The 26438-nt window shown below is 37.4% G+C and overlaps 1 protein-coding gene across 2 annotated transcripts in view; it reads right to left on the bottom strand.

The window, feature by feature from the left end:
* Positions 1-9697: 9697 nt before the first annotated feature.
* The window catches only part of STK31 (serine/threonine kinase 31), an 86394-nt gene continuing 69653 nt past the window's right edge, over positions 9698-26438 (bottom strand). Inside the window, exons 23-24 of one of the 2 annotated variants that reach the window (XM_035020753.1) lie at positions 19472-19540; positions 9698-9925 (exon numbers count right to left, since the gene is read on the bottom strand). In XM_035020753.1, coding sequence (XP_034876644.1) covers positions 9698-9925; positions 19472-19540 — 297 coding nt within the window. The remainder of the gene's footprint in view (positions 9926-19471; positions 19541-26438) is intronic. The other variant, XM_035020754.1, reaches the window with a different exon arrangement.

The raw sequence follows: 26438 nt of genomic DNA, 5'->3' as shown, positions 1-26438 counted from the left end.
ACTGAAAGTGAAGGATGAAAAAATATATTTCATCCAAATGGAAGAAAAAAAAGCCAGGATAGCAATACTTATCAGACAAAATACTTTTTTTAAGATTTATTTATCTATTTTGAGAGAGAGAGAGAGAGTGAGCAGTGGCAGGGGGGGCACAAAGGAGAGGGAGAGAGAATCTCCAATAGACTCCACACTGAGCATGGAGCCCCACCATGTGGGGCTCGTTCTCATGACAGTGAGATCATGACCCAAGCCAAAATCAAGAGTCAGACGCTTAACCAACTGAGCCACACAGGCTCCCCCAAAATAGACTTAAAACAAAGACTGTAGGAGAGACTTCGGGTGTTACATATTGATAAAGGGATCAATCCAGTAAGAGAATATAACAATTGTAAAGATCTATGTACCCAACATAGAAGCACCTAAACACCTAAAAGTAAATATTAACAGACATAAGGGAGAAATTGACGATAATAAAATAATAGTAGGAAACTAACACTCCACTTACATCAATGGATAGATCACCCACACAGAAAATCAATAAGGAAACAGTGTCTTTGAACAATACATTAGACCAAATGGACCTAACAGATACACACACAGAGTATTCCATCCAAAAAGAGAGTACATATTTGTTTCAAGTGCACATGAAACATTCTCCAAGATAGATCACCTTAGGTCAAAAAACAAGCTTCAATAAATTTAAGAAAATTGAAATCGTATCAAACATCTTTCCAACCACAATGCAATGAAACTAGAAATCAATTACAAGGAAAAAACTGAAACCTCTTCTTTAAACATTTGGTCAATTCACCATGAAGTCATCTTAGCCTGACCTTTCCTTTGTAAGAATTTTTTTTCTTTTTTTTTTAAAGATTCATTCATCCATTTTCAGAGAGAGAGAGAGCAGAGAGAGGGAGAAAGAGAATCTCAAGCAGACACCCAGCTGAGCACAGAGCCCGAAGCAGTGCTCAGTCTCACAACCCTAAGACCATGACCTGAGCCAAAATCAAGAGTTGGATGTTCATCTGACCAAGCCACCCAGGTGCCCATGTAAGAATTTTCTAATTACTAACTCTCTTTCCTCATTATTGATCTACTGGGATTTACTGCTTCTTCTTGTGTCAGTGTCACAGGTTTGTGTCTTTCTAGGAATTTGTCCATTTCAGCTAGGTTATCTAATTGTTGGCATACAGTTATTAATAGTATTCCCTTATAATCCTTTTTAATTCTGTAAGGTCTGTAGTGAAGTTTTTTTCATTTCTGATTTTAATAACTGGAGTGTTCTTTTTCTTGGTCAATTCTAGCTGAAGTTTTCTCAATTTTGTTGAAGTTTACATAGAACCAACTTTTGGTCTCACGGATTTTCTTTATTGATTTTCTATTCTTTATTTCTGTTCACATCTTCATTATTTCCTTCCTTCTGCTTGTTTTGGCTTTACTTCGCTCATCTCTTTCTAGCTTCTTAACTAGATAGAAACTAAGGTTAAGTTAGGTTAGATTATTGATTGACATCTTCCTTTTTAAGTAAATTGTGGTCCAGTAGGTCTCAGGTCTCCACAATTGCCATGGTGTTGCTCAGCAAGCAGATAGCCCACTGGATTCTGGCCACATTGCCTCCTGGCATCATGGCTGAATGTTGCTGAAACTAGCTGGAAACCAATCTACAAACTGAACAAAAATCCTTGACTTTATTGCTGCAATTCCAGCATTCACATCCTTAGGGACCACATTCCCTCTGTATAGTAAGCAGCAGACCATATAATTGCCAAGTTGAAAATCACACTTGACTAGCTGGTTAGAGAACTTAAAGAATGTAGTGGTATATCTGACAAAGAGCTACTCACAGTAGGTTTTGTCAGCAGAGATGATGAGGGCAAAGGTTGTCATGGGGAAATGTATTCTCAGATTAGGTACAGTGTTGGTCTGGAACTCAATTACTAGGTCTACATTCAAGGGCCCTTCAAACCAAGGGAAATAGTAATGGAAGACCTATCAGCCTATTTATGTGGGAATAAGAGGGGTGTTTTACACCAAGTATATGATGCCACATGTCACAGATGGTCATGGATGGTGAGGATTGAGTTGTAAGGCTCTACAGCAGTGGAGATCCTTAGGGCTGGATATACAGAGAACTCCAGTTTAATCTTCCTGCTATATTCTATCAAAAGCCACACCATTGGGGCGCCTGGGTGGCTCAGTTAGTTAAGTGTCCGACTCTTTTTTTTTTTTTTTTTTTTTTTGGTTTTTTTTTTCCCTCGTTTTTTGACTTTTTGGAAAGACTTACCTTTTTTTTTTTTTTTTTTTTTTTTTGATAGGTCATTTTTTTTCTCCTTAAGCGTCTGACTCTTGATCTTAGCTCAGATCTTGATCTCAGGGTCGTGAGTTCAAGCCCCACATTGAGCTCCACACTAGGCATGGAGCCTACTTAAAAAAAAAAAAAAAAAGCCACACCATTAAGAGAGAGAGAAATCTTGACTCAATACCTCCTCCAAAGCTTCAGAAAATTAAAAATCCCTTAAGTTCACTGCAGTGTTCTGCCAGCTTTTTGACCCTCTCTATTTCAAGATTGACAATTTCTGATGCCACAGAGTTGTGAACTCAGGCATGGTTGCTTGCAGCATCTTCCTTCATGCTAAGAAGATGCAGTGGGTAGAAGAGTGAATAGTAGTTCTCTGCAAGGATCCCATCTATAGCAGTTGGTCTAGGTCTGGGAGGAGTTCTCTGGGCACACATGTCCCAGCTCTTGCCTCACAAAAGAAGGTATCAAAAGGTATTCATATTCTCCATTTTAATATTTTCCAACTGATCCTTTCTATTGTCAAAAATGATGTCACCTGGCTGTATTCCACATTCCAGGCAACAGTGTTCCCAGAAAGTGCTCCCAATCTGAATGCCAGCTTTGCCAATGTTAACAGAAAGGCATTTCCTCATGCTGATCTGAAGGTGTCAGCACCATGTGGTAGTAATTCTACATTGTGTCTCTTACAGACAGTACATAATTTAGTATTTTTAAATATACTCTTCCAGTTTCTATCCTTTGCTTAGAAAGCTTAATACATTTGTACTTAATATATTAGCTATGGTGCATTTTACATCTTTCATTTTGCTTTCTGTTTTCAGTTATGTCTTATATCTTTCCTGTCTCTCTGTATCCCCATTACTGTCTTCTTTACTGTCAGATATTTCTAATATACCATTCCCTTGTTTCCCCTTTATCACATTTTTAATTTTCTTAATAGTTTCCCTGGTAATTACATTTAAAACCTTACTTAAAGCAATCTAGTTTGGGTTAATACCAACTTAATTTCAATACCCACAATTTCAATGTTCAATAGCAAACAAAAACTTTGCCACATATACCTCCATTTGCTCCCCTCTCCTTTGTGCTATAATTGTCATACAAATTGTATCTTTACACATTATGTAAGCCCCTTAATACAGTTTTATAATTAATCAATGCTTTATGCAGCTTTCTTTTAACTCTGATAGAAGAGTTACAAACAAAAATACACTTACACTGTGGTCTATATTTACCTCTAGTGTTACCTTTACCAGTGTCTTCATTTTTGTGTGTGGATTGAAGTTACTATCTAGTGTGCCTTCATTTCAGCCTGTATTGTTTTTTGTAGGGCAGGTATTCTAGCAACAAATTCCCTCAATTTTTGTGTATTTAAGAGCATCCTAGGGGCACCTGGGTGGCTCAGTTGGTTAAGCATCTGCCTTCGGCTCAGGTCATGATCTCAGGGTCCTGGGATCGAGCCCCGCATCGGGACCCCTGCTCCTTGGGGAGCCTGCATCTCCCTCTCCCTCTGCCTGCCCCTCTGCCTACTTGTGCTCTCTGTCAAATAAAAAATCTTAAAAAAAAAAAAAATCCTAATGTTACTTACATCATTATGCCTTAATGCCTTAATATCACCTTCATTTTTGCTAGATATAAAATTTTTGGTTGAAAGGGTTTTTTTTTTTCTTTCAGCACTTTGAATATGTCATCAAACTGAATTTTAGCCCTTATTATTTCTAATGAAAAATCAGCTGTTACTCTTACTGAAGATACCTTGTACTCAATGAGTCATCAGTCTTGCTACTTTTAAGATTCCCTCATTAGCTCTAACTTTTAACAGTGTGATTATGACATCTTTGGTTGTAGATCTCTTCAAGTTTATCTTACTTGGAGTTTCCTAAACTTCATAAATATGCAAAAATTCATGTTTTTCATCAAATTTGGAAATTTTTCAGCCATTATTTCTTCAAATATTCTTTCTACCCCTTTCTCACCTCTCCTTCTAGACTCCCACTAGGCTGCTGGTATCCTTGAAGGTATCCCCACAAGCCTCTTAGTCTTTTTGGTTTTCTTCCTTCTTTTTCTTTCTGTTCCTCATTCAAGATAATCTCAATTGACTCATCTTTAAATTCACTGACTTTTGTCAATCCAAATCTGCTCTTGAGCCTAATGAATTTTTCATTCCAGTTATTGTACTTTTCAGCTCCCTAATATCTATTTGATTATTTCTTATAATTTCTCTTTATTGATATTCTTTATTTGATGAGATATTGTTCTCATACTTTCCTTTAATTTTTTTCCCCGAGAGGGAGGGGGGAGGAAGAGAGGGATAGAATCTTAAAACAGGCTCCATGCCCAGCATGGAACATGGCATGGGGTTTGATCTCACAACCCTCAGATCATGACCTGAGCTAAAATCAAGAGTCAGATGCTCAAGCAATTGAGCCGCCCCAGCACCCCTTCCTTGGTCTTCTTGTAGCCTTCAACTGTATCTTCAACCACCAAAGGAAGTTCAGGAACTTACTCAGTATGATGACCTTTAGACATGACCTGCACAGGTAAGGCTGAGGCAGCCAGGGCAGAGCGGATGATACATTGCTTAACCAGCTCAGCCACCCAGGCACCCCTCCTTTAATAATTTAGATATGGTTTCCTGTAGTTCTTTGAACATATTTAGGATAGATGATATAAACTCTTTGTGTACTAAGTCCAACATCCAGGCTTGCTTTTAGACAGTTTTTATGGTTTGCTTATTTTTTCTTGCACATGGACCATACTTTCCTGTTTCTTCACACATCTTTTTCTTCTTCTCAAAAGTGGACATTTTAAATATAACAATTTCCAACTTTGGAAATCAGACTTCCCCCTCTCAACCCTTTATTATTTTAGTTTATTATCTGGATTTAGTTTATTACTGTTTTATTGAAAATAATGATGATGAGGGCGCCTGGGTGGCTCGGTTGGTTAAGCGACTGCCTTGGGCTCAGGTCATGATCCTGGAGTCCCGGGATCGAGTCCCGCATCGGGCTCCCTGCTTGGCGGGAAGCCTGCTTCTCCCTCTCCCACTCCCCCTGCTCGTGTTCCCTCTCTCGCCATGTCTCTCTCTGTCAAATAAATAAATAAATCTTTAAAAAAAATAAAATAAAATAAATAAAATAAATAAAATAAAATAATGATGATGATTACTTAATGACTTTCCTGGACTAATTCTATGAAATCTGTATTCTTTCCATGTTCAGCTTAGCTTAGTGGTCAGCTAATATTTGGACAGACATTTCCTTAAAATGCCTGAAGTCTCCCAATTTTGCTGAGAGGCTGTATTTTGGAGCACATCTTCAACACCCTGGCAGTTTACCACTCTGCCTCAGCCTTCACATCCTGTTTTCCAGAACCTCAAGGTCAACTAGAGATGAAAGATCAGAGCCTCTGCAGGACATGCTGATAGCCTTGAACATGTCTACAGCCTTTTAGAACCCCAGGAATTCATTAGAGCTTTTCAATGCAGCCTATGAACATCATTCCCTGGTTTTCCTATTAAATTGTTTTCCCTCAACAGGTGTTGCCACCTCAGACAGCTGTGATGTTAAACAACTGCCATAATTTTTTTCAACAAATGCCCTGGGAGAAGAGTTTTTCCAATGAAAAAACTCTGAGTCAAGTCAAATAAGGACAAAGCCTATGCATGGGGCCTTCCCAGAGGGCTGCCAAACCGGTCAAATAGTGACAGTTCTCGGGCAATCGTGCTTTTTGAGGAGCTCGAAAGATTCTGCCACTTCCATTGGCTGTTAAGCCACTGGTTTTCACAGCTAACATGACTGTGAGGCTGTTGGTTTACAAGGCTACTGCAGAGCTTGGGACAGGGAGATGGGAATAGAGCAAGTTAAACATGACAAAACTTGCAATTCTTACCAAGATTCAGGTGTCTTTCCTTAAATATGTTCTTCAAATTGTTCCAAGTCCTTGATTAATTCCCAGAGTTCTGAAAAAGTTGATTTTGACAATATTCTGCCAGTATTCTTGTTGCTTTTATGGAGGAGATTTTCAGAAGTCTTTACTATGGCCAATCCAGAACTGCTTCCACATGTAGTTTTAATGGCAGAAGATAGGGTTATACCAATAACTAAGAAACAATAAAGCATGTCATTTGCTGAGTTAAAAGAGAGATGCTAAGGAGAATTTAACAAATGTTGACATTTAAATACACCCTGAAATGACTTAGTACTGACACTATGAAATGGACGAGAAGCTTCCCATAAATTTTTAAGATTTTATTTATTTATTTACATATTTGACAGAGAGAAGGGAGTACGAGTGGGGAGAGGAACAGAGGGAGATGGAGAGGGAGGAGACTCCCCACTGAGCAGGGAGCCCGATGCGGGGCTCGATCCCAGGACCCTGGGATCATGACCTGGGCCATAGGCAGACAGTTAACCAACTGAGCCACCCAGGTGTCCCACCCATAAATTTCTTTTGAGAAGAAGTTTATATTCCTAGTTCTCTCCTTTTCAGTACCTTGATCTAAAACAGGACATTTTCTTCGCCTCCTTTACTTTAGTGAAATGTGCCATCCTTAACTCCTTCCTCACCTCCTTTATTTCCCTGCCCAAATCATACTCTCTGGTTAGCCATTTTACTCAAAAGTATAGGACTGTGTGATTCAGCTGCTCATAAGTTTATAATAGTCTCATCTCTTATATAGCAACTCACAACTTCTATGATCTGTCCCCAAAATACTTTTCCAAGCCTATTTCTCAGCTCCACCATTAATGTCTTATACTCCGGCCAAAATCTTGCCTGTTCCTAAATCTACCCTTTGAGCTCTCTTAATTCCCTTGGCCCAATTCCAAACAAGTAAAATCCTACTGCTCCTCTAAAATGTTTCAAATGTCTATTCCTCAACCTCATCATTCTTCTCTTGCCTTCCTTTCTTGTAGTGCCATACATTATTTCTTTTCTTACAGCTTATTATATACTGCATCATTCTCAAACTGCCCATAGGGCAGTGAACATATCTTCTTGGCCTTTGCATTGCCTTTACACATATATATACACATATTTCAAGAAACACTTGTGGCATTGAAGAGATACTTAAAAATTTGTCTTTCCATCACACATCATCATTTGCCATTTTAAAACAATAAATAAAAATGCTAGCTTCGTATGCCAAAAAATCTGATTCTCACCCGTTTCACAAGAGATAAGTAGCTAGGTATTTGTGAAAAAAGGGAGCTCATCAATTTTGGCAAACACTAAATAAAACTAAACAGCTCATCAATTTTGGCAAACACTAAATAAAACTAAACAGGTTTCAGGGGTGCCTGGGTGGCTCAGTCAGTTAAATGTCTGCCTTTGGCAGAAGTCATGATCCCAGGGTCCTAGGATCAAGCCCACACTGCGCTCCCCACTCAGCGGGGAGCCTGCTTCTTCCTCTCCCTCTCCCTCTGCTTCTCCCCGTTTGTGCTCTCTCTAATAAATAAAATCTTTAAAAAAGAAATAACTAAGCAGGTTTCTTTTCTAGACAAGTTTCTAGAAACTTCCCATCTAATATGCATAATCTCGAATTTACCATTATTTTCCAAACAACTAATCACAGAACTTTTTGTGCTGAACATCCCAAGGGTCTAGTGTTCAGCAAAACACATTTGGAAAATGCTGGTCTAATTCTTTATTTTAAACACTGGTATAAATAAAGTGATCTATTCTTTGTTGTCTTTAATTATCCAACTTTACTTTAAACCTAACTACTGTGTCTTTACAACTGAATCAGCTAAAATTAAGGTCTACTATAAAACAGAAAACCCAAAAAGTAGCAATGGCTTGAATATATGGCAATGGTTCTCTTTAGTATGCATTAGAATTACTTAAAGTGCTTGTTAAAACACAGATTTTCAGGCTCTACCCCTGGATTCTCATGTAGTAAATCTGGAATGGAGCCAAGAATTTGCATTTCTATTAAGTTCCCAGGTGCTGTTGAGGCTGCTGGTACAGGAACCATATGATGTAAGGCTTTATTCTCTCAACTCATATAAAAACCTGAGGCTAGTACAGAGGTTCCAGAATGATTAAGGACATCAGCTCCTTCTAACTTGCTGCCCCGTCATCCCAGTCATGGGTTTCATCCTCAAAGTCACTTCATGATACAAGGAGGCTGCTTAAATTCTAACCGCCATATTCACTTCTAGGCAATAAAAAGGGGGTAAAGGCAAAAGGGCTCATCTCCCAGGTAAGTCAGCTCCTTTAGGAGCCTTATCTGTAGGAACTTATTCAAAAGGCCTCAACTAATGTAGGAAATGGTAAATATAGTCTTTTAGCCAAGTACACTGGCATCCCAAATGAAACTGGAATCTATTACCAAGGAAGAAAGGAAGGCTGGGTTTTAAATAGGCAACTAGAGACTCTACCATACTACTTTAGTCTACATACACTTCAATCACCGCGTTCAACTGGTCTGCCTTCTAATTATTTCATAAAATTTGTCGCGTATGTTTCATCACTATCTCTACTCCCCAAGACCCTGTTTTCATTATTTCTCATCTACTTTATTGTATTAACCTCCTAAACAGTCTCCCTACCTCCTATCCTGGTAGTAGGTAGGTGGATTTTGAAGGAGCTAAAGCTGTTTAAAATTCTTCAATAATTCCACATTTTCTATAAAATGATTAGGTAGGTCTGAGCGTTTTATTATTTTGTACAAAGCCTTTATTCACCTATTATATGACTATTCCCTGCCTTCTATTTTATACTTTTAAATACAACAAAAAGTTTCTCCCTTCAGTGCTTTTATCATGCTTTCTCTGCCAATTAAGATACTCTTGCTCTTTCCACTTTATTACTCATTCTATAAAATGTAATTAACGTACTATATCTTCCAGAAAGCCTTCCATGACATCCCTCTTCCACAGTATGAGTACCCTCCTGTGTACTCCTATAAAGCTCCATACAAAGCTATCACTGATTTTTCCATATTGTATTATAAAGATTTGTTTATATTTCTGACTTTCTCAATAGATTGTGTGCTTTGGAAATATAAGGACAATGTTTTAATTACCTTTATATCCCCAGAATTGGGTACAAGGCCAATTATTTGTTGAATGTACCACCATCAGCGATTCATATAACTGAAAATCTGTACAGGATTTGTCCAATATCTAATAACCTTTTCTATTACAAGTATCATAGTCTACGCAATTTCAAAAAGTACTATAGACAGAAAATCCTTCCTTAACAACTCCAGTTAAATGAAATTTCAAACTATACAATTTTTTGCATAGCCAAACATCTTTTATTTTTCACAACTGGAATACCAAAGACACAACCCAACTAGCTCCAGAACACTTCCAGATTTTTTTCTGTTTATTTAACCAAACTAAACAAAGTTTTAAAAGGAACATCTGTAACAACAAAAAAAATACTAATCTATCAATCAAAGTTAGCTTCATCATTTCTTGTCTTTTCCTTATATTTATCCAAGTTCTCCATCTTTAATTCTTCTTTTTCTTTATATTGGGTATATTCAGTATCTTTCTCTGGGTTTGGAGTTGATTTCCCCTTTGGCACCAAGAAACATTCAGCATTCAAAACTTGCTCAGCAGTCATTGAACTTCTACAATAGATCAGGCTATAGAGGAGGGATTTGACATTATAATCCTGCAAGGAAAAAGACAGGTTACAAAACAAAAGTAAAACCAAAACAAAAGGACAAACCTGAAATAAGGAAGGAGGATCCATTTCAAAAACACTTTTAATCAATAATACAGAGCTAACATCAATTTTTCCTATTTAGATTTTATAAGATTTCTATAAAATTCAACTACTTTTTATTGGAATTATTACTCCAATAATAAAACAATGGACTTAAATCACAAGGAAAAACTGTAATAGGAAAGATAATCACAGTTGAAATATCTCAAAAACAAGTGAAATTCAAAAACAAAAACAAAAACAAAAAAAAACATTTTAAGACTACCCTTTTTCCTCTTTTTTATGGCACTGATCAGTTTGACACTGAAAATTTTACAGTGAAGCTTCTTTGGAAGGGCAACCTTCTTTACTGGTCAACTGCCTATGGTTTCAGTTTTGAAGTGATCTCCAGAAATTCCTCTACCGCCACTACCATTATCATCATCATTATGGGGAGCCAGAATTTATTAGGTACCACTATTTCAAGGAACTATTTCAAAGTTGTTTGTATTACCACATGTAAACAACACGATAATACTGCTCTTTCATTATTTCCACCTGACAGAGCACCTGGGTATGCCTTTTTTCGGTCCCTCTATGATGACTGCAAACAGAACACACTTCACACTGAATAAAAATCACCTGTTTATTGCTACTGTCCTCATTAGACTCTAAGATCCTTAAGATCAGAAATTTTAATTTACCACTTCATCCCCAACAACTAGCACAGTGGCAGGGATACAGCAGATATTCAGTAAATACTTGATGAATGAATGCCGATGCCCATACTGCACTCTACAGAATATGTTTCTAAACATATTTAAAGACAGCACCTTCAGCAGGTATAACTAAAAATTACAAAATCTAGGGGCACCTGGGTGGCTCAGTTGGATAAACATACAACTCTTGGGGACGCCTGGGTGGCTCAGTTGGTTAAACGTCCGCCTTCGGCTCAGGTCATGATCCCAGGGTCTTGGGATCAAGGCCCGCACTGGGCTCCTCACTGAGAGGGGAGCCTGCTTCTCCCTCTGCCTGCCGCTCCCCCTGCTTGTACTCTCTCTCTCTGTCAAATAAATAAATAAAATCTTTAAAAAAAGAAAAAGCATACAACTCTTGATTTTGGCTCAGGTCATGATCTCAGGATTGTGAGAATGAGCCCCACATCAGGCTCCACACTAGGCATGGAGCCTACTTGAGATTCTCTCTCACCCTTTCCCTTTGCCCCTCTACCCCCGTGCTCGCTCGTGCACGCTCTCTCTCTCCCTCTAAAAAAAATTTATATATATTGCTGGGAAGGTAAGCTGGTACAGCCACTGTGGAAAATAGTATGGAGGGTCCACAAAAAATTTTGAAATAGAACTACCATATGATCCAGCAATTCCACATCTGGGTATTTATCTGAAGAAAACAAAAACACTAACCCAAAAAGATACATGCACCCCCATGTTCACTGCAGTATTATTTATGATAGCCAGGATATGGAAACAACCTAAGTGTCCATCAACAGATAAATGGATAAAGAAAACATGGTGTAAATTAAAGAAGCAGCCCAAGTGTCCACCCATAGATGAATAGATAAATTAGATGTGGTATACACACGCACACACACACACATACACACATGGGAATATTACTCAACCATAAAAAAAAAATGAAATCTCACCATCTGCAATGACATGGATGGACCTAGAGAGTATAATGCTAATAAGTGAAATAAGTCAGTCAGAGAAAGACAAATACCATATGATTTCACTCATATGGAATTAAGAAACAAAACAAATGAGCAAAAGAAAGAAAAAAAGAGAGACAAACCAAGAAACAGACTCTTAACTATAGAGAATAAACTGATGGTTACCAGAGGGTCAATGTGGGTAGCGGAATGGGTGAAACAGGTGATGGGGATCATGGAGTTCACTTGTTATGATGAGCACTGGGTGATGTATGGAATTGTTGAATCACTATATTGTACACCTGAAACTAATATAACACTGTATGTTAACTATACTGGAATTTTAAAAAAATAAAGTGCTATTCTATGGCAAAAAAAAAAAGAAAATATGGTATGTGCATACACACACACACACACATACATACATACATACACACATAAACAATGGGAGCATTATTCAGCCATAAAAAAGAATGAAATCTTACAATTTGTGACAACATGGATGGATCTTGAGCATAATATACTAAGTGAACTAAGTCAGAGAAAGACAAATGCGACATAATCTCACTTATATGTGGAATCTAAAACAAAACAAAAATGAAAACCAAGGTCATAGATAGAGAGACCAGACTAGAGGTTGCCAGAGGCAAGGGGGTAGGAGGGGGGTGGGCAAAACTGGTGAAGGGGGTCAAAAAAGTACAAACTACCAGTTACAAAATAAGTAAGTCATGAGAATATAATGTACAGCAGGATGGTGACTACTTAACAATACTGTACTGCCTATCTGAAAGTTGCTAAGAGAGTAAATCTTGAAAGTTCTCATACCAAGGGAAAAAAATGTTTAGAACAATGTATGCTGATGGATGTTAACTAGATGTTATTGTGGTAATTATTTTCCAATCTATACAAATATCAAATCATTATGAAACTAAACTAATATTATGTGTCAAACTAATGTTATGCATCAATTACACCTCAATTTTAAAAATGGAAAAATAATCAAGTTTTGCTACATGATATACGTACCTTTGAATATAATTAAACCACTTATGAAATTGTTTTTAAATAAAATCTATCTTATAATCAATGCAATACAATAAAGAGTAAAATAATAATATGTCCTTAAAAAATGGAGAGGTATTATTTTCCCAACTACAAAAACAGTTTATCATTAAGACAGCAATTCTCCTTCATATTAACCTATTCAAAATACTTACAAAGTAACAATGTTTTTCAGAGGACTTAACAAGTTGGTGCCAAAATTCATAAGGAAAAATAAAATGACAAGAATAACCAAGACAATGTGGAAGAAAACATAAGGAAGGAAAGTCAAAGCCCTCTCTCTATAAAGATACAATATTTTAAACCACGGAACCCCATAGTGTTGGCACAGGGATCAATAAACAAGCCAAAGAACAGAATAGAGCCCCAAACAGATTCCTGAGTACATGAAAACCTGGCACAGCATAGAGTGGCATTATTAATCAGCAGGGATAGACTGACTATTGAATAAATGGTGCTGGGTCAACTATCTGTCCACATATAAAAAAATTTTTTGAACCTTACTTCATATATACAAAAATGAATTCCTGAGAGGTTGAAAATATAGGGGGGGAAATAGAAGGAAAAGGCAAGTTCAAAAAATGGTAGATGAAGAATATTTACCAGAAAAAAATATAGTAAAGATTCATTCACTCATTCAAAAAATATTTATTTAGGTCTTACTATGTATCAACTACTGACACTGGGGATACAATGATGCGTAACACAAAGCCCCTGCCCTTACTGAGGGTACAGGGCAAATAGAATTTTTTTTTAAACTTAATAAAATAATAATCTGTTTTTTAAAAGGACACATACATACATAGACCTTTCTATGTATGTATCTATGATGTATCTATGACTTTGGTTTTGGTTTTTGTTTTGTTTTAGATTCCACATATAACTTTCTGCAAAGATTCACAAGAAACTAGCAATACTTAAAATCTTTAAAAAAAGGGGGGGGGCACCTGGGTGGCTTAGTTGGTTAAACGACTGCCTTCGACTCAGGTCATGATCCTAGAGTCCCTGGATCGAGTCCCGCATCGGGCTCCCTGCTCGGCAGGGAGTCTGCTTCTCCCTCTGACCCTCCCCCCTCTCATGTGCTCTCTTTCTCATTCTCTCTGTCTCAAATAAATAAATAAAATCTTTAAAAAAAAAAAAAAGAAAGAAACTAGCAATACCACTGGGAGAAGAGACTTGGGTAGCTGGGGAACATATCAATAGGGATGTGCTTCTTTTCGTAACGTTTGAATATTATATCACACACATGTTATATAAAGGAACATCTACTTGAAGGAACTACCTTCAAATAAACATAAGAGTTGTACAATAGAGAATGAATTTATCTGAACTTAAAAGCACTTAAGCAAAGGCTAAAGGCCATCTGTTGGACCTATTACTAAAGAAATTCTTCTGGGGGCTGGGAATTAGTGAATTAATTATCCTCTAATATCTGTCAGTTACATAATTCTATTATTTCTCTCTACTTTTCATATGGCCCCTGTAATGTCTAAATTATAGTTCCCTCATATGTTTGGTAACTACATGTGATTACAAAATACACATAAAGAAAACCCCATTCCCAGCAATAACAGCTGCCTCAGATCACACAAATACTACATAAGCCAAATATTCTTCTAATTTGATCTCAATAAGCAGCTACCCACATTAAATAAGAACTTCTTATATTTATTCACCTTCTTTATACATAAACCTAGCAGAGGGCCTAGCACACAGCTAACAGAATATAACTGTGGTAGGCAACTTCTAAGATGTTGCCCATTGATCCCTACTTCCTGGTATTCACATCCTTACATAATCCCTTCCTCTTGAGTGTATGATTGACCTAGTGAAATGGAGTTGGTTATGAAAAAACTATTTCAGTCTAGCTAACAGACTTTCTACTCCTTTCTCTGCTTAGACACTTTGATGAAACAAGCTATCATGATGGAAATAAAGCAAAGAATTGAGGGCAACTTCTGGTGATCTAGAGGGGAAATTAATTCTACCAACAATCATGTGAGCTTGAAAGCAGATCTTCCTTAGTCAAGCATTAAGACAGCCCAGTCAACAGGGCACCTGGGTGGCTCAGATGGTTAAGCGTCTGCCTTCAGCTCAGTTCATGATCCCAGGGTCCTGGGATCGAGTCCCGCATCGGGCTCTCTGCTCCTTGGGAGCCTGCTTCTCCCTCTGCCTCTCTCTATCTCTCTCTCATGAATAAGTAAATAAAATCTAAAAAAAAAAAAAAAAAAAGACAGCCCAGTCAACAACTTGATTGCAGTCTTCTCTGTACCCTGAAGCAGAGAACCCAAATAAGCTATGCCCAGATTCCTGACTCACAAACTGTAAGAGAGTAAATGTGTGTTAAGTCGCTAAATTTCAGGATAATTTATTACAATGTAATTTTTATATCAAGTCTGAAAAAGCAGGAGTTTCAAGTGTTCTCTTTGGATGAAGCTACAACCTCTAAGGTAGCAGTACTGGTATTTTTTTAATGACAAGAAATCTGTATCCTGTTTTTCAGAAATATAAAGTATTATCTATCACCTTCTTTGTTATCCCATTCTACACTACAGCCAGTAAGTGTAACAAACAATTTCATAGTCTCCCAAAAGTTGTCTCCAATGTTTTTTACTCTTATCCAAGAAGTATGGCAAAGCTCCTTAGTAATCATTTCTAATGTGTGCTTTTTAAAAGCTAACTTCATGGGACATTAGATGTTATAAAACACAGTTATTTCTGTGGTCAAATAAGTAAAAGGACTACAGAGTTAAATAAAACTGTATGTGTTCCTTCATTACAGTCCAAATAATCAAAATGGCATGATACCATGTTAATCTGGAAAGAAGAAATAAAACTGTTTTTGTTCATAGACAGATGACAAGATTGTCTATGTAGAAAATCTGAAAGTATCAGAAAAAAAACTCCTGGAATTAGTAACTGATTGTAGCAAGGTTGCCACATATAAAGCTAATATACAAAAGTCCATCACTTTCCTATATACAGCAATGAACAAGTGGAATTTGAATTTAAAAACACAATACCATTTACATTAGCACACCAAAAAACAAAATACTTAGGTATAAATCTAACAAAATAGGTATAAGATCTACATGAGGAAAACTACAAATCTCTGATGAAAGATATTAAAGAACTAAATAAATGGAGAGATATTCCATATTCATGGATAAGACGACTCAATATTGTCAAGGATCAATTCTCCCCAACTTGATCTATAGATCCAGTACAATCCCAACCAAACCTCCAGCAAGTTATTTTGTGGATATGAACAAACTGATTCTAAAGTTTACATGGAGAGGCAGTAAGACTCAGAATAATCAACACAATCTTCAAGAACCAAGTTGTAGAACTGATACTACCCAACTTCAAGACTTAGTATAAAGCTATAGTAATCAAGACTGTGATATTAAAGAATAAACCAATAGGTTAATGGCACAAAATAGACCCATAAAATATAATCAACTAATATTTGACAAAAGGGAAAAGGCAATACAATGAAGATAGTCTTCTTTTTTAATATTTTATTTATTTACTTGAGAGAGAGAGAGAGCACCTAGGGAAAGTGAGAGGGAGAAGCAGACTCCTTGCTGAGAAGAGAGCCTGATGCGAGGCTTGATCCCAGGACCCTGAGATTATGACCTGAGCCAAAAGCAGACACTTAACTGACTGAGCCACCCAGGCACCCCAAAGACAGCCTTTTCAAGAAATAGCAGTGGAACGACTGGACATCCACATGCAAAAAATCAATCTACACAGAGACCTTACACTGTACACAAAAATAAACACAAAATGGATCACAGATCTAAATGTGAAATGCAAAACTATAAAATTCCTAAAAGATAACATAGGAGAAAACCTATGGGGCGCCTGGGTGGCTCAGTTGTTAAGCGTCTGCCTTCAGCTCAGGTCATGATCCCAGGGTCCTGGGATCAAGCCCCGCATTGGGCTCCCTGCTCAGTGGGAAGCCTGCTTCTCCCTCTCCCATTCCCCGCTGCTTGTGTTTCCTCTCTCGCAGTCTCTGTCAAACAAATAAATAACAATCTTAAAAAAAAAAAAAAAAAAAGATGACATAGGAGAAAACCTAGACGAAGTTGGGTCTGGTGATGACTTTCTAGATATAACATCAAATGCCATGAAAGAAAAAACTGATAAATTAGACTTCATTAAAATTAAAAATTTCTGCTCTGCAAAACACACTGTCAAGAAAATTAAAAGACAAGCCACATATTGTGAGACAATATTTGCAAAAGACATTTCTGATAAAGGATTGTTCTTCAAAATATACAAACTCTTAAAACTCAACAATAAGAAAACAACATGATTTAAAAATGGACCAAAGACCTTGCCAGACACCTCACCAAAGAAGAGACAGATGGCAAATCAGCATATGAAAAAATGCTCCACACGTCATGTCTCAGGGAAATGTAAATTAAAACAAGATACCACGGGCGCCTGGGTGGCTCAGTTGGTTAAGCGACTGCCTTCGGCTCAGGTCATGATCCTGGAGTCCCGGGATCGAGTCCCGCATCGGGCTCCCTGCTCAGCGGGGAGTCTGCTTCTCCCTCTGACCCTCCCCCTCTCATGTGCTCTCTTTCTCATTCTCTCTGTCTCTAATAAATAAATAAAGTCTTTAAAAAAAAAAAAACAAAAAACAAGATACCACTATACATCTAGAATAGTGACAATATCAAATGCTAGCAAGGATGTGGAGCAACAGGAATGGTAATGCAAAATGGCATAGCCACTTTGGAAGACAGTTTGGCACTTCCTAACAAAACTAAACACACTCTTACCATACAAGCCAGCAACTGTGCTCCTTGGCATTGACGCAATGAAATAAAAATTTATGTCCACACAAAAACCTGCACATAGATGTTTATTCATAACTGCCTTAAAACCCATAAGCAACCTAGATGACCTTCAGTAGGTGAATAGGTTAAAAAAAAACGTGGTACATTCAGAAAATGGAGTATTATTCAGCACTAAAAAGCAATGAGCTATTAAGCCATGAAAAGATCTAGAGGAACTTTAAATGCATATTACTAAGTGGAATAAAGTCAATCTGAAAAGGCTCCATACTGTATGAGTCCAACTACATGACATTCTGGAAAAGGCAAAACTATGAAGACAGTAAAAAGATCAATGTTAACCAGGGGTTTCGGAAGGCAGAGATGAACAGGCAAAGCACAGAGGATTTTTAGGGCAGTGTAAATACTCTGTATGATTCTATAGTGGTGAATACATGCAATTATACATTTGTCCAAACTCATAGGAATGCACAATGCCAGAGGGAACCCTAATCTAAACTACAGACTTTAGGTGATAATGATGTATCGATATAGGTTATCAACTGTAACAAATGTACCATTCTGGTGGGGGATGTTAATGGATAGACTATGCATATGTGGGAGAAGGAGGTATATGGGAAATCTCTGTACCTTCCTCTTAATTTTGCTGTGCTAAAACTGCTCTTAAAAAAATAAAGTCATAAAAACAATTATATTTTTAAATAAATATTTTCTTTCTTAAAAAAATGGCATGAGAACTTTTAGAGCTTGATTATTATACTTCCATAAACTCATTTACTGCCATATTTATAACCTCTTAATATCTAGTCATATGGGACTATTCCATTCAAAAGAATTTAATATTTTCGGGCGTCTAGGTGGCTCAGTTGGTTGGGTGACTGCCTTCGGCTCAGGTCATGATCCTGGAGTCCCTGGATTGAGTCCCGCATCGGGCTCCCTGCTCTGCAGGGAGTCTGCTTCTCCCTCTGACCCTCCTCCCTCTCATGCTCTCTGTCTCTCATTCTCTCTCTCTCAAATAAATAAATAAAATCTTTAAAAAAAAAAAAAGAATTTAATATTTTCATGTCTTAGTGCAGGTTATTTATTGTCTTTACCTGGAATACCACCACTTCATTCTATCTCTTATAAACTCCTAATTCAATCTTGAAGATTCACCTCAAACTACTTGGTGGCATTTTCTACCTACCTCTCTTCTCTCCACCTTTCTCTGCAGAATTAAAAATTAGGTTCCTCCAAAGTACTTTCTTTTTTTTTTTTTTAAAGATTTTATTTATTTGAGAGAGAGAATGAGATAAAGCGAGCATGAGAGGGGGGAGGGTCAGAGGGAGAAGCAGACTCCCTGCCGAGCAGGGAGCCCGATGCGGGACTCAATCCCAGGACTCCAGGATCATGACCTGAGCCGAAGGCAGTCGCTTAACCAACTGAGCCACCCAGGCGTCCTCCAAAGTACTTTCTTAATACCCTACTTAGAGATCTTGGTTTTTTACCTGTTCACATTTCTAAATTATTCATTTATTCAATGCTGCAATCCTGGTAATCCATCATCTAGTTCAATTCCTAGTGTGGAATAGATCCTTCAAATATGTTTGCTGAACACATACATAAATGGCAAAGCAATATGAATGACAGATGACAAAGAAAAGACACAACTAGACACTTATATAAATTAGCAAAACATTAATTTTAATATAATATCTTGAAAGATAAAGCAAAGACTATTTTTCTTTAATTATTACTTACAATATTATATAATTTGTGTGACAAATGTACAATCCAGCAATATTCTCTAGCAGTAATTCTCTGGCAGTGGTCTAAGTAAGGCATTTGAATTTTTTTCAATATTTCTTTATTATGAATGCTATTTTGCATTCTTACAAAAAGCAGAAGTTATCTTCAGTCAAATATTTATGTTTACATTACTGTTACAACTACACCATATGTTTCCAACCAGTAAATGACAAAAAGGTCACATACCAAATGAAACTGATCCACTTTCGGGATTCCATCTTCATTTGTTTCAAATTTCTGATTTTGAACAGAAAGCTGTTAAAGAAAATGAGAATGGATAAATTCCCAATGTAACAAAATACCAATCCTACAGCACAGTCAAACCTGGAATTCTTCATATTCTGGAGAAAAGAGAAGAGCTCACCCAACACACATTAGCTCTTACAGGATAAAAACACTTTCATGTTAATAACTACTTGTTCACAGGTAACTAAACAGTTCTTGGGGCTCCTCAAATATCAGTCAGAGTTGATGAATACACTATAAGCAATTTCAATGCTTCCTCACTTAGTAGCTTATACAATGTTGATTTCATACATTAAGTACAAGGAAAATAAACAAGCATGTTTCTTTCCTCCCTAATACTTAACCTATGTTCAATAAAAACACGTTAAACTTTTAAAACTATTAAATATGGAGATTTCTTACATACACAAAATATTCTGAATCCTATGTATTCATCACCCAGCCCCAACAACCATCAACCTTATGCATAAACCTATATAAATTATTTTTGAGGTAAATCCTATCCATCTCATAATTTCATCTCTAAATATTTTAGTACGTATTCTTTTTTTTTTTTTTAAAGATTTGATTTATTTATTTGACAGGGAGACACAGCAAGAGAGGGAACACAAGCAGGGGGAATGGGAGAGGGAGAAGCAGGCTTCCCGCGGAGCAGGGAACCCGATGCAGGGCTCGATCCCATGACTCTGGGATCATGACCTGAGCTGAAGGCAGACGCTTAACAACTGAGCCACCCAGGTGCCCCTTAGTTCGTATTTCTAAAAGTTAAAGTCTCTTATTTTGACACAGTATCATCACACTAAAAATTCAGTAATTTTTAGTAATTCTTTAATACAGGCATACCTCAGAGATATTGTAGATTTGGTTTTAGACTACCACAGTAAAACAAATATGACAATAAAGCAAGTCAAATAAATCTTTTGGTTTCCCAGTGCATGTAAAAGTTGTGTTTATATCATACTGCAGTTGATTAAGTGTGCAGTAACATTATGCCTAAAAAAGCCTATATACATACCTTAATTTAAAAATACCTTATTGCTAAAAAATGCTAACCATTATCTAACTTTCAGTGAGTCATAATCACTGATCACAGATCACAATAAGTATACTAATAATCAAGAAGTCTGAAATATTTTGAGAATTACCAAAATATGACCCAGAGACACTATGTAAGCTAATGCTGTTGGAAAAATGGCATCAATAAACTTGCCTGACACAGAATTCTGTACCTTCAATTTGTTAAAAAAAATGCAGTACCTGCAAAATGCAATAAAGTGAAGCACAATGAAACAAGACATGCCTGTATAAAATAGCTAGTTTTCAAAAAATTTTTTAAGCTTTTATTTCTGAGTAATCTCTACACCCAACATGGGACTCGAACTTACAACCCCAAGATCAAGAGCCAGCCAGGCACCCCCAGTTTTCAAATTTTTAATCATCCCATAAATATCAGAAATTATTTTACTTTTATATAGTTTACTTAAATCCAGACCCAAATAAATTCCATACGTTGTAATTTAAAAATGAGCAAAAGGACTTATGGTTTCTTCCTGCTCCTCACCACTAAGTAAAACTATGTTGGAAGTAACAGAACACAACCAAAGGAGGTCTCTGAAAGAGTAAAGAGGAAGACAAACTGGTTAAAGACCCCAGGACTGGAGTGTCTCATGATCCCCACATCTAAAACAACAAAAAAATGACTCAACTAGGATAAACTCAAATTAATGAAACTTCTGAAAACTAAGAACAAAACAAAACTTGAAAGCAAACCAAGAAAAACATTACCTACAGAGAAATATCAATTTGAATAACAAAAGATTTCTTATGTGAAACCATGGAAACCAGAAGGAAGTGGCACAACATTTTTCAACTGCTAAGAGAAAAGAACTTTCAACCACAAATTCTATACCTAGTGAAATTATCCATGAGGAAAAAAGGGCTAAAATCAAAATGTTCACTGATGAAGGAGAACTAAAAGAATATGTCACGAGAAGACACATTCTTAAAGACTGGCCAAAGGAAGTACTTCACCCAAAAAAGAAATGAATTTTGGGGGCATCTGGGTGGCTCAGTTGGTTAAGTGTCTGCCTTCAGTCATGATTTTAGGGTCCTAGGATTGAGCCCCACATCGGGCTCCCCACTCAGTGGGGAGTCTACTTCTCCTTCTCACTCTCTCTCTGCCCCTCCCCCCACTCATGCCCTCTCTCTCTAATAAATAAAAAAAATTTTTTTAAAAAAGGAAATGAATTTTAAAAAGAGTATTGGAGCATCAAGAAGGAATAACAATGGAAAGAACAGAAATATGAGGGAATGCCAAAGATTATCCTTCTCATCATAAGTGTCCTAAATCATATACAATGACTGAAACAAAAGTTATTACATTATACTATCTGATGCTTAAGACAATGATAGTTAAAAGTGGGTAGGGTGGGGGCGCCTGGGTGGCTCAGTCAGTTAAGCGGCTGCCTTCAGCTCAGGTCATGATCTCAGGGTCCTGGGATCAAGCCCCGCATTGGGCTCCCTGCTCAGCGGGAAGCCTGCTTCTCCCTCTCCCACTCCCCCTGCTTGTGTTCCCTCTATCGCTGTGTTTCTCTCTGTCAAATAAATAAATAAAATCTTTAAAAAAAAAAAAAAAAGTGGGTAGGGTGAAGGAACCTAAACAAAAGGCTTCTACACTTCACTCAAAGTATTGAAACACTGATACCAGTAGAATGCGGTAAGATACATACATATATCGTAATATCCATACCAACCACTCAGAAAACTATAGAAGGCAATACACTCAAAACACCATAAATAAATCAAGATCAACTCTTAAAAAATGTTCAAGTAACTCAAAGAAAGGCAAGAAAAATCAATGAATAAGAAACAGAACAAAACAAATAATAAAATGGTAGGTTTACCCCCAACATATCAATAATCACCTTAAGTGTTGCAACAACATAGATGGACCTAGAAAGTATTATATGAAGAAATAAGTCAGAGAAAGACAAATACCATATGATTTCACTTATATGTGGAATCTAAAAAACAAAACAGCGTTACATGCTGAAATAGATTACTATTTCCCTTATCTCTATTATCCTACATCTTCCAATGTACATGAAAGCTTTAAATTCCTATATTAAAACCCTTATAACTGAAATATGTAAACTGTGGCTTCTGTTTTCCTGACTGAACCCTGACTAACAGAGTCCTCACACTATGTCCTATCCTGCATCAAAGCAAAGCAAACTGCAGTTTATAAATTAGAAGGCATTAAAAAGAAAAATCACAGGCTCAAAAAATGGAGTCACTCAGGTTAAGGTCCCATGTCAGTAAACCATGACTTACTACCTAATTTTAGTAACTGCAGTTTCATTCACTCCCCCAGGAATGTAACCTCTAACTAACCCACATGGGAATTTCCTGGTCAGCACAAAGAAATTTACTGACAGATCCTCTCCATTCCCTATAGGAGGATAATCTTGCCTAAAACAATGGAATCTTTGCAAATAACTTTTTTTCCACTCCCTCTTCACCTTTATTTCTACTCCCTCTTCACCTTTAAAAGCCTTTTCTGTTCTGTAACACTTTGGAGCTCCCTTCTACTTACTAGATGGGATGCTGACCTGCTAGTGAACTGATTAATAAAGCTAATTACATCTTTAAAATTTATTCAGTTGACTTTTAGTTATTTAACAAAGTCTTATCTTCTAAACATCCTTATCTTCTAACAAGCTCTTACTAACAAGATACTGAACTAGTTTAAGAGATAAAAGAGAAATCTGAGAAGTCCTAAGATAGTAAAAATGCCAAAGCATGATTAACTAGAAGGGCGGGATGAAGGAGATGGAAGAGTCAAAGAAGACTACAAGTTGTCAGCTTAGATGACTAGAAGAGACTGTTCGGGGAAGGCTGGGAGAAATGGGATAGTGGTAAAAAGTGCACCTTCTGGAGACAGACTGGCTAGATTTTAATCTTGGTTCCATCTCTTAGCAGTCACTGGATCTGGACAAATCACCTAATTTCTCTTTGCCTCAGTTTCCTCACTCGTAAGGCCACTGCAAGAATTAAGTTGGATAAATACTTGCAAAGTAACTGATACATAGTAAGCACTCAATAAATGTGACCTATTTTTGTTTTTTAAATTTCAGGTAACTTGGGACATCTGCATTAGCAATGTGAAATGCTGTCTTTATGAGAGCCCCTAGTTTTATCACTAAGAGTACTATGGTAATTAAACATTGACAATAGCTGAATCTGACTGAAGAGTATAAAGGGTTTCATTATTTATTCTTTGTTTTTGTGTAAAACTTTCCACAACAAAACAAAAACTAAAAAATAGCTTTACTTGTCCTAATTGGCCTGCTTTTATCTTAGATATAATGGTTGGTATGACAGACTAGATTTCCTTTCTTATAATTGCTAGAAGAAAGATTACAGCAATCCTAGTGGTTTATCCACAGAAAATATATTCATCGAGGATGGGAAATAGGCTTGTTTTTCAGTCAATACTATCCCTCACGGATGCTATTTTGAGGTCAGACCCAAGCTCAGTAAACACGAGCCCGCTCACTTGGCAGTGTCTGCTACAAGGAAGGAACGGCAGCACGTGAACTGTGTATTAGCAGCTCTCAACAGGTTTCTGTGGTGTGCATTTTGTTGCTGCTGTTGTTTTTAGATTTTATTTATTTATTTAGAGAACAGGGAGAGGGGCAGAGAGAAGGAGAGAGAGAATCTTAAGCAGACTCCACACTGAGCGCAGAGCCCAATGTGGGGCTCGACCCGGAGATCAGGACCTGAGCAGAAACCAAGAGTGAGACGCTTAACTGATGGAGCCACCCAGGCATCCTGTGGTGTGCATTCTGTAGTACTCTCATTCATGGTTCAACTCTATGTTCACACGCCCTTTTTTCTTTCTTTCTTTTTAAAATTTTCATTTATTTATTTGAGAGAGAGTGAAAATGTGAGAGATCACAAAGGGAGAGGGAGAAGCAGACTTGCCTTTGAGTGGACAGCCTGATGTGGGGTTTGATCCCAGAACCCTGAGATCATGACCTGATCCAAAGGCAGACACTTAACCCGCTGAGCCACTCAGGAACCCCCCACACCTTTTTTCCTTTCTTTTTTTTTTTAAAGATTTTATTTTGACAGAGACACAGCGAGAGAGGGAACACAAGCAGGGGGAATGGGAGAGGGAGAAGCAGGCTTCCCGCAGGGCAGGGAGCCCGAGGCGGGGCTCGATCCCAGTGCCCTGGGATCATGACCTGAGCGGAAGGCAGACGCTTAAAGACTGAGCCACCCAGGCGCCCCCCCCCCTTTTTTTTTCTTTCTTATCTACTTTCAATTTATCATGTCTTGTTCTGTTTTAAAGCACTTCTGTGAACTGATTGCCTTGTATCCTTTCTGGAACAAGATAAAGTATCTAGTAAATTAAGGTAAAGTTAGCCAGCAGGAAGGCATATGTACACAACTGGAAACTCTAGCAAGAGCATCAGATTACTGCCATAAATGTGGGAGCTACTAACAAATAAATGGTACTAGACACTATAAAAGTAAATAAGAACACCCAAGGAAAGGGTACACAGTGAAAATTTTAGTAGAATGTGAGCAAAATCCTTGGGGACACTAACAGTTAACAGGAAGTAAAGAAGAGTAAAAAAAAAAAAAAAAAAGCCTAATCACAAGGGTCAAAAAAACTAAGAAGATGTGTCACAGAAAACAATGGGTAAAGGAATTACTGTGGATTTTTTGTTTTGTTTGTTTTTTGATATACCAGACTTAATAACCCTATTTTTAGGCTGAAGGAAAGATGCAGAATAAAAAGAAATACACTGAAGATACAAGCAAGATAAAAGTAGGGTAAAAGTGATGTTCTAGAATAGAAGATGAGAAAATGGGGTCAAGGCCACATGTGGATGGCTTGCACTGAAGGAATACTTTCTCTGAAACTGGACTAGAAGACAGAAGACGGGGTAAAGAAATGATTAGTTTGTAAACAGAAGAAATGAAATTTGAGAGAAAGCATATATAATCTCATTTTTTTTAAGAATGGGGCACCTGTGTGGCTCAGTCGTTAAGCATCTGCCTTCAGCTCAGGTCATGATCTCAGGGTCCTGGGATTGAGCCCCACATCTGGCTCCCCACTCCGCGGGAGGCCTGCTTCTCCCTCTCCCACTCCTCCTGCTTGTCTTCCCTCTCTTGCTGTATCTCTCTCTGTCAAATAAATAAAATCTTAAAAAAAAAAAAAGAAAAGAAGAGGCAAGGTCTACTGAAAAGAATGAGGGTATGATTTCAATAGGTGCTTGAGGAAAGCAGTAACAGTTTTAAAGTAATCTTTGAGGGAAATATGAGAATGAGCTGGCTGTGGGCAAGTAAAAGGACTAAAAGAAAGCACTGAGGACCCAAAAGAAATGAAACTGATGTGGTGGTGACATTGTGCAAAAGCATTCAGCTTCCAAGGTATAAAGGCATTCAAGGGATTCCAGCCAAATTAAGTAGTCCCATTCAGCATCAGTCCTAAAAAAGAAAATCTGGATATAATAGAACACACAAACATAAGAAGACTCTGAAAAGTTGAAAGAAGAAGGTGAAGTAGCTAGGGACACCTTGGAAGTTGAGGACTGACACAATAGTGAATTTCCTGAGTTTTCCTTTTGATCCTCCTATATCCCAGAGGAAGTGCTAGAGAAGCCTGCAATTCAGAAACACCAAGAGCCACGGATCCAAAAAAAGCCCATAGAAAAGCCTGCTCCCTCTAGCCAAAGAACTGGGAAGAGAGTGGTCCAGCAGCAGAAAAACTTTTTGGTAATATTCCCTACTCCAGCCAAATACCAAATGAAAAACTCTCCCCTCCCATCCACTGTCAGCGGGGCTGAGTGGGAAGCTGGACTTCCACCCCCACCATTAACAAAGAGGCAGAACA

This window comes from Mirounga leonina, unplaced genomic scaffold (assembly GCF_011800145.1).
Source record: "Mirounga leonina isolate KUSES-001 unplaced genomic scaffold, KU_Mleo_1.0 Mir_174, whole genome shotgun sequence".
NCBI lineage: Eukaryota > Metazoa > Chordata > Mammalia > Carnivora > Phocidae > Mirounga > Mirounga leonina.
Note: the sequence above shows the minus strand (reverse complement) of the source record. Positions and strands in the feature narration are given on the sequence as shown.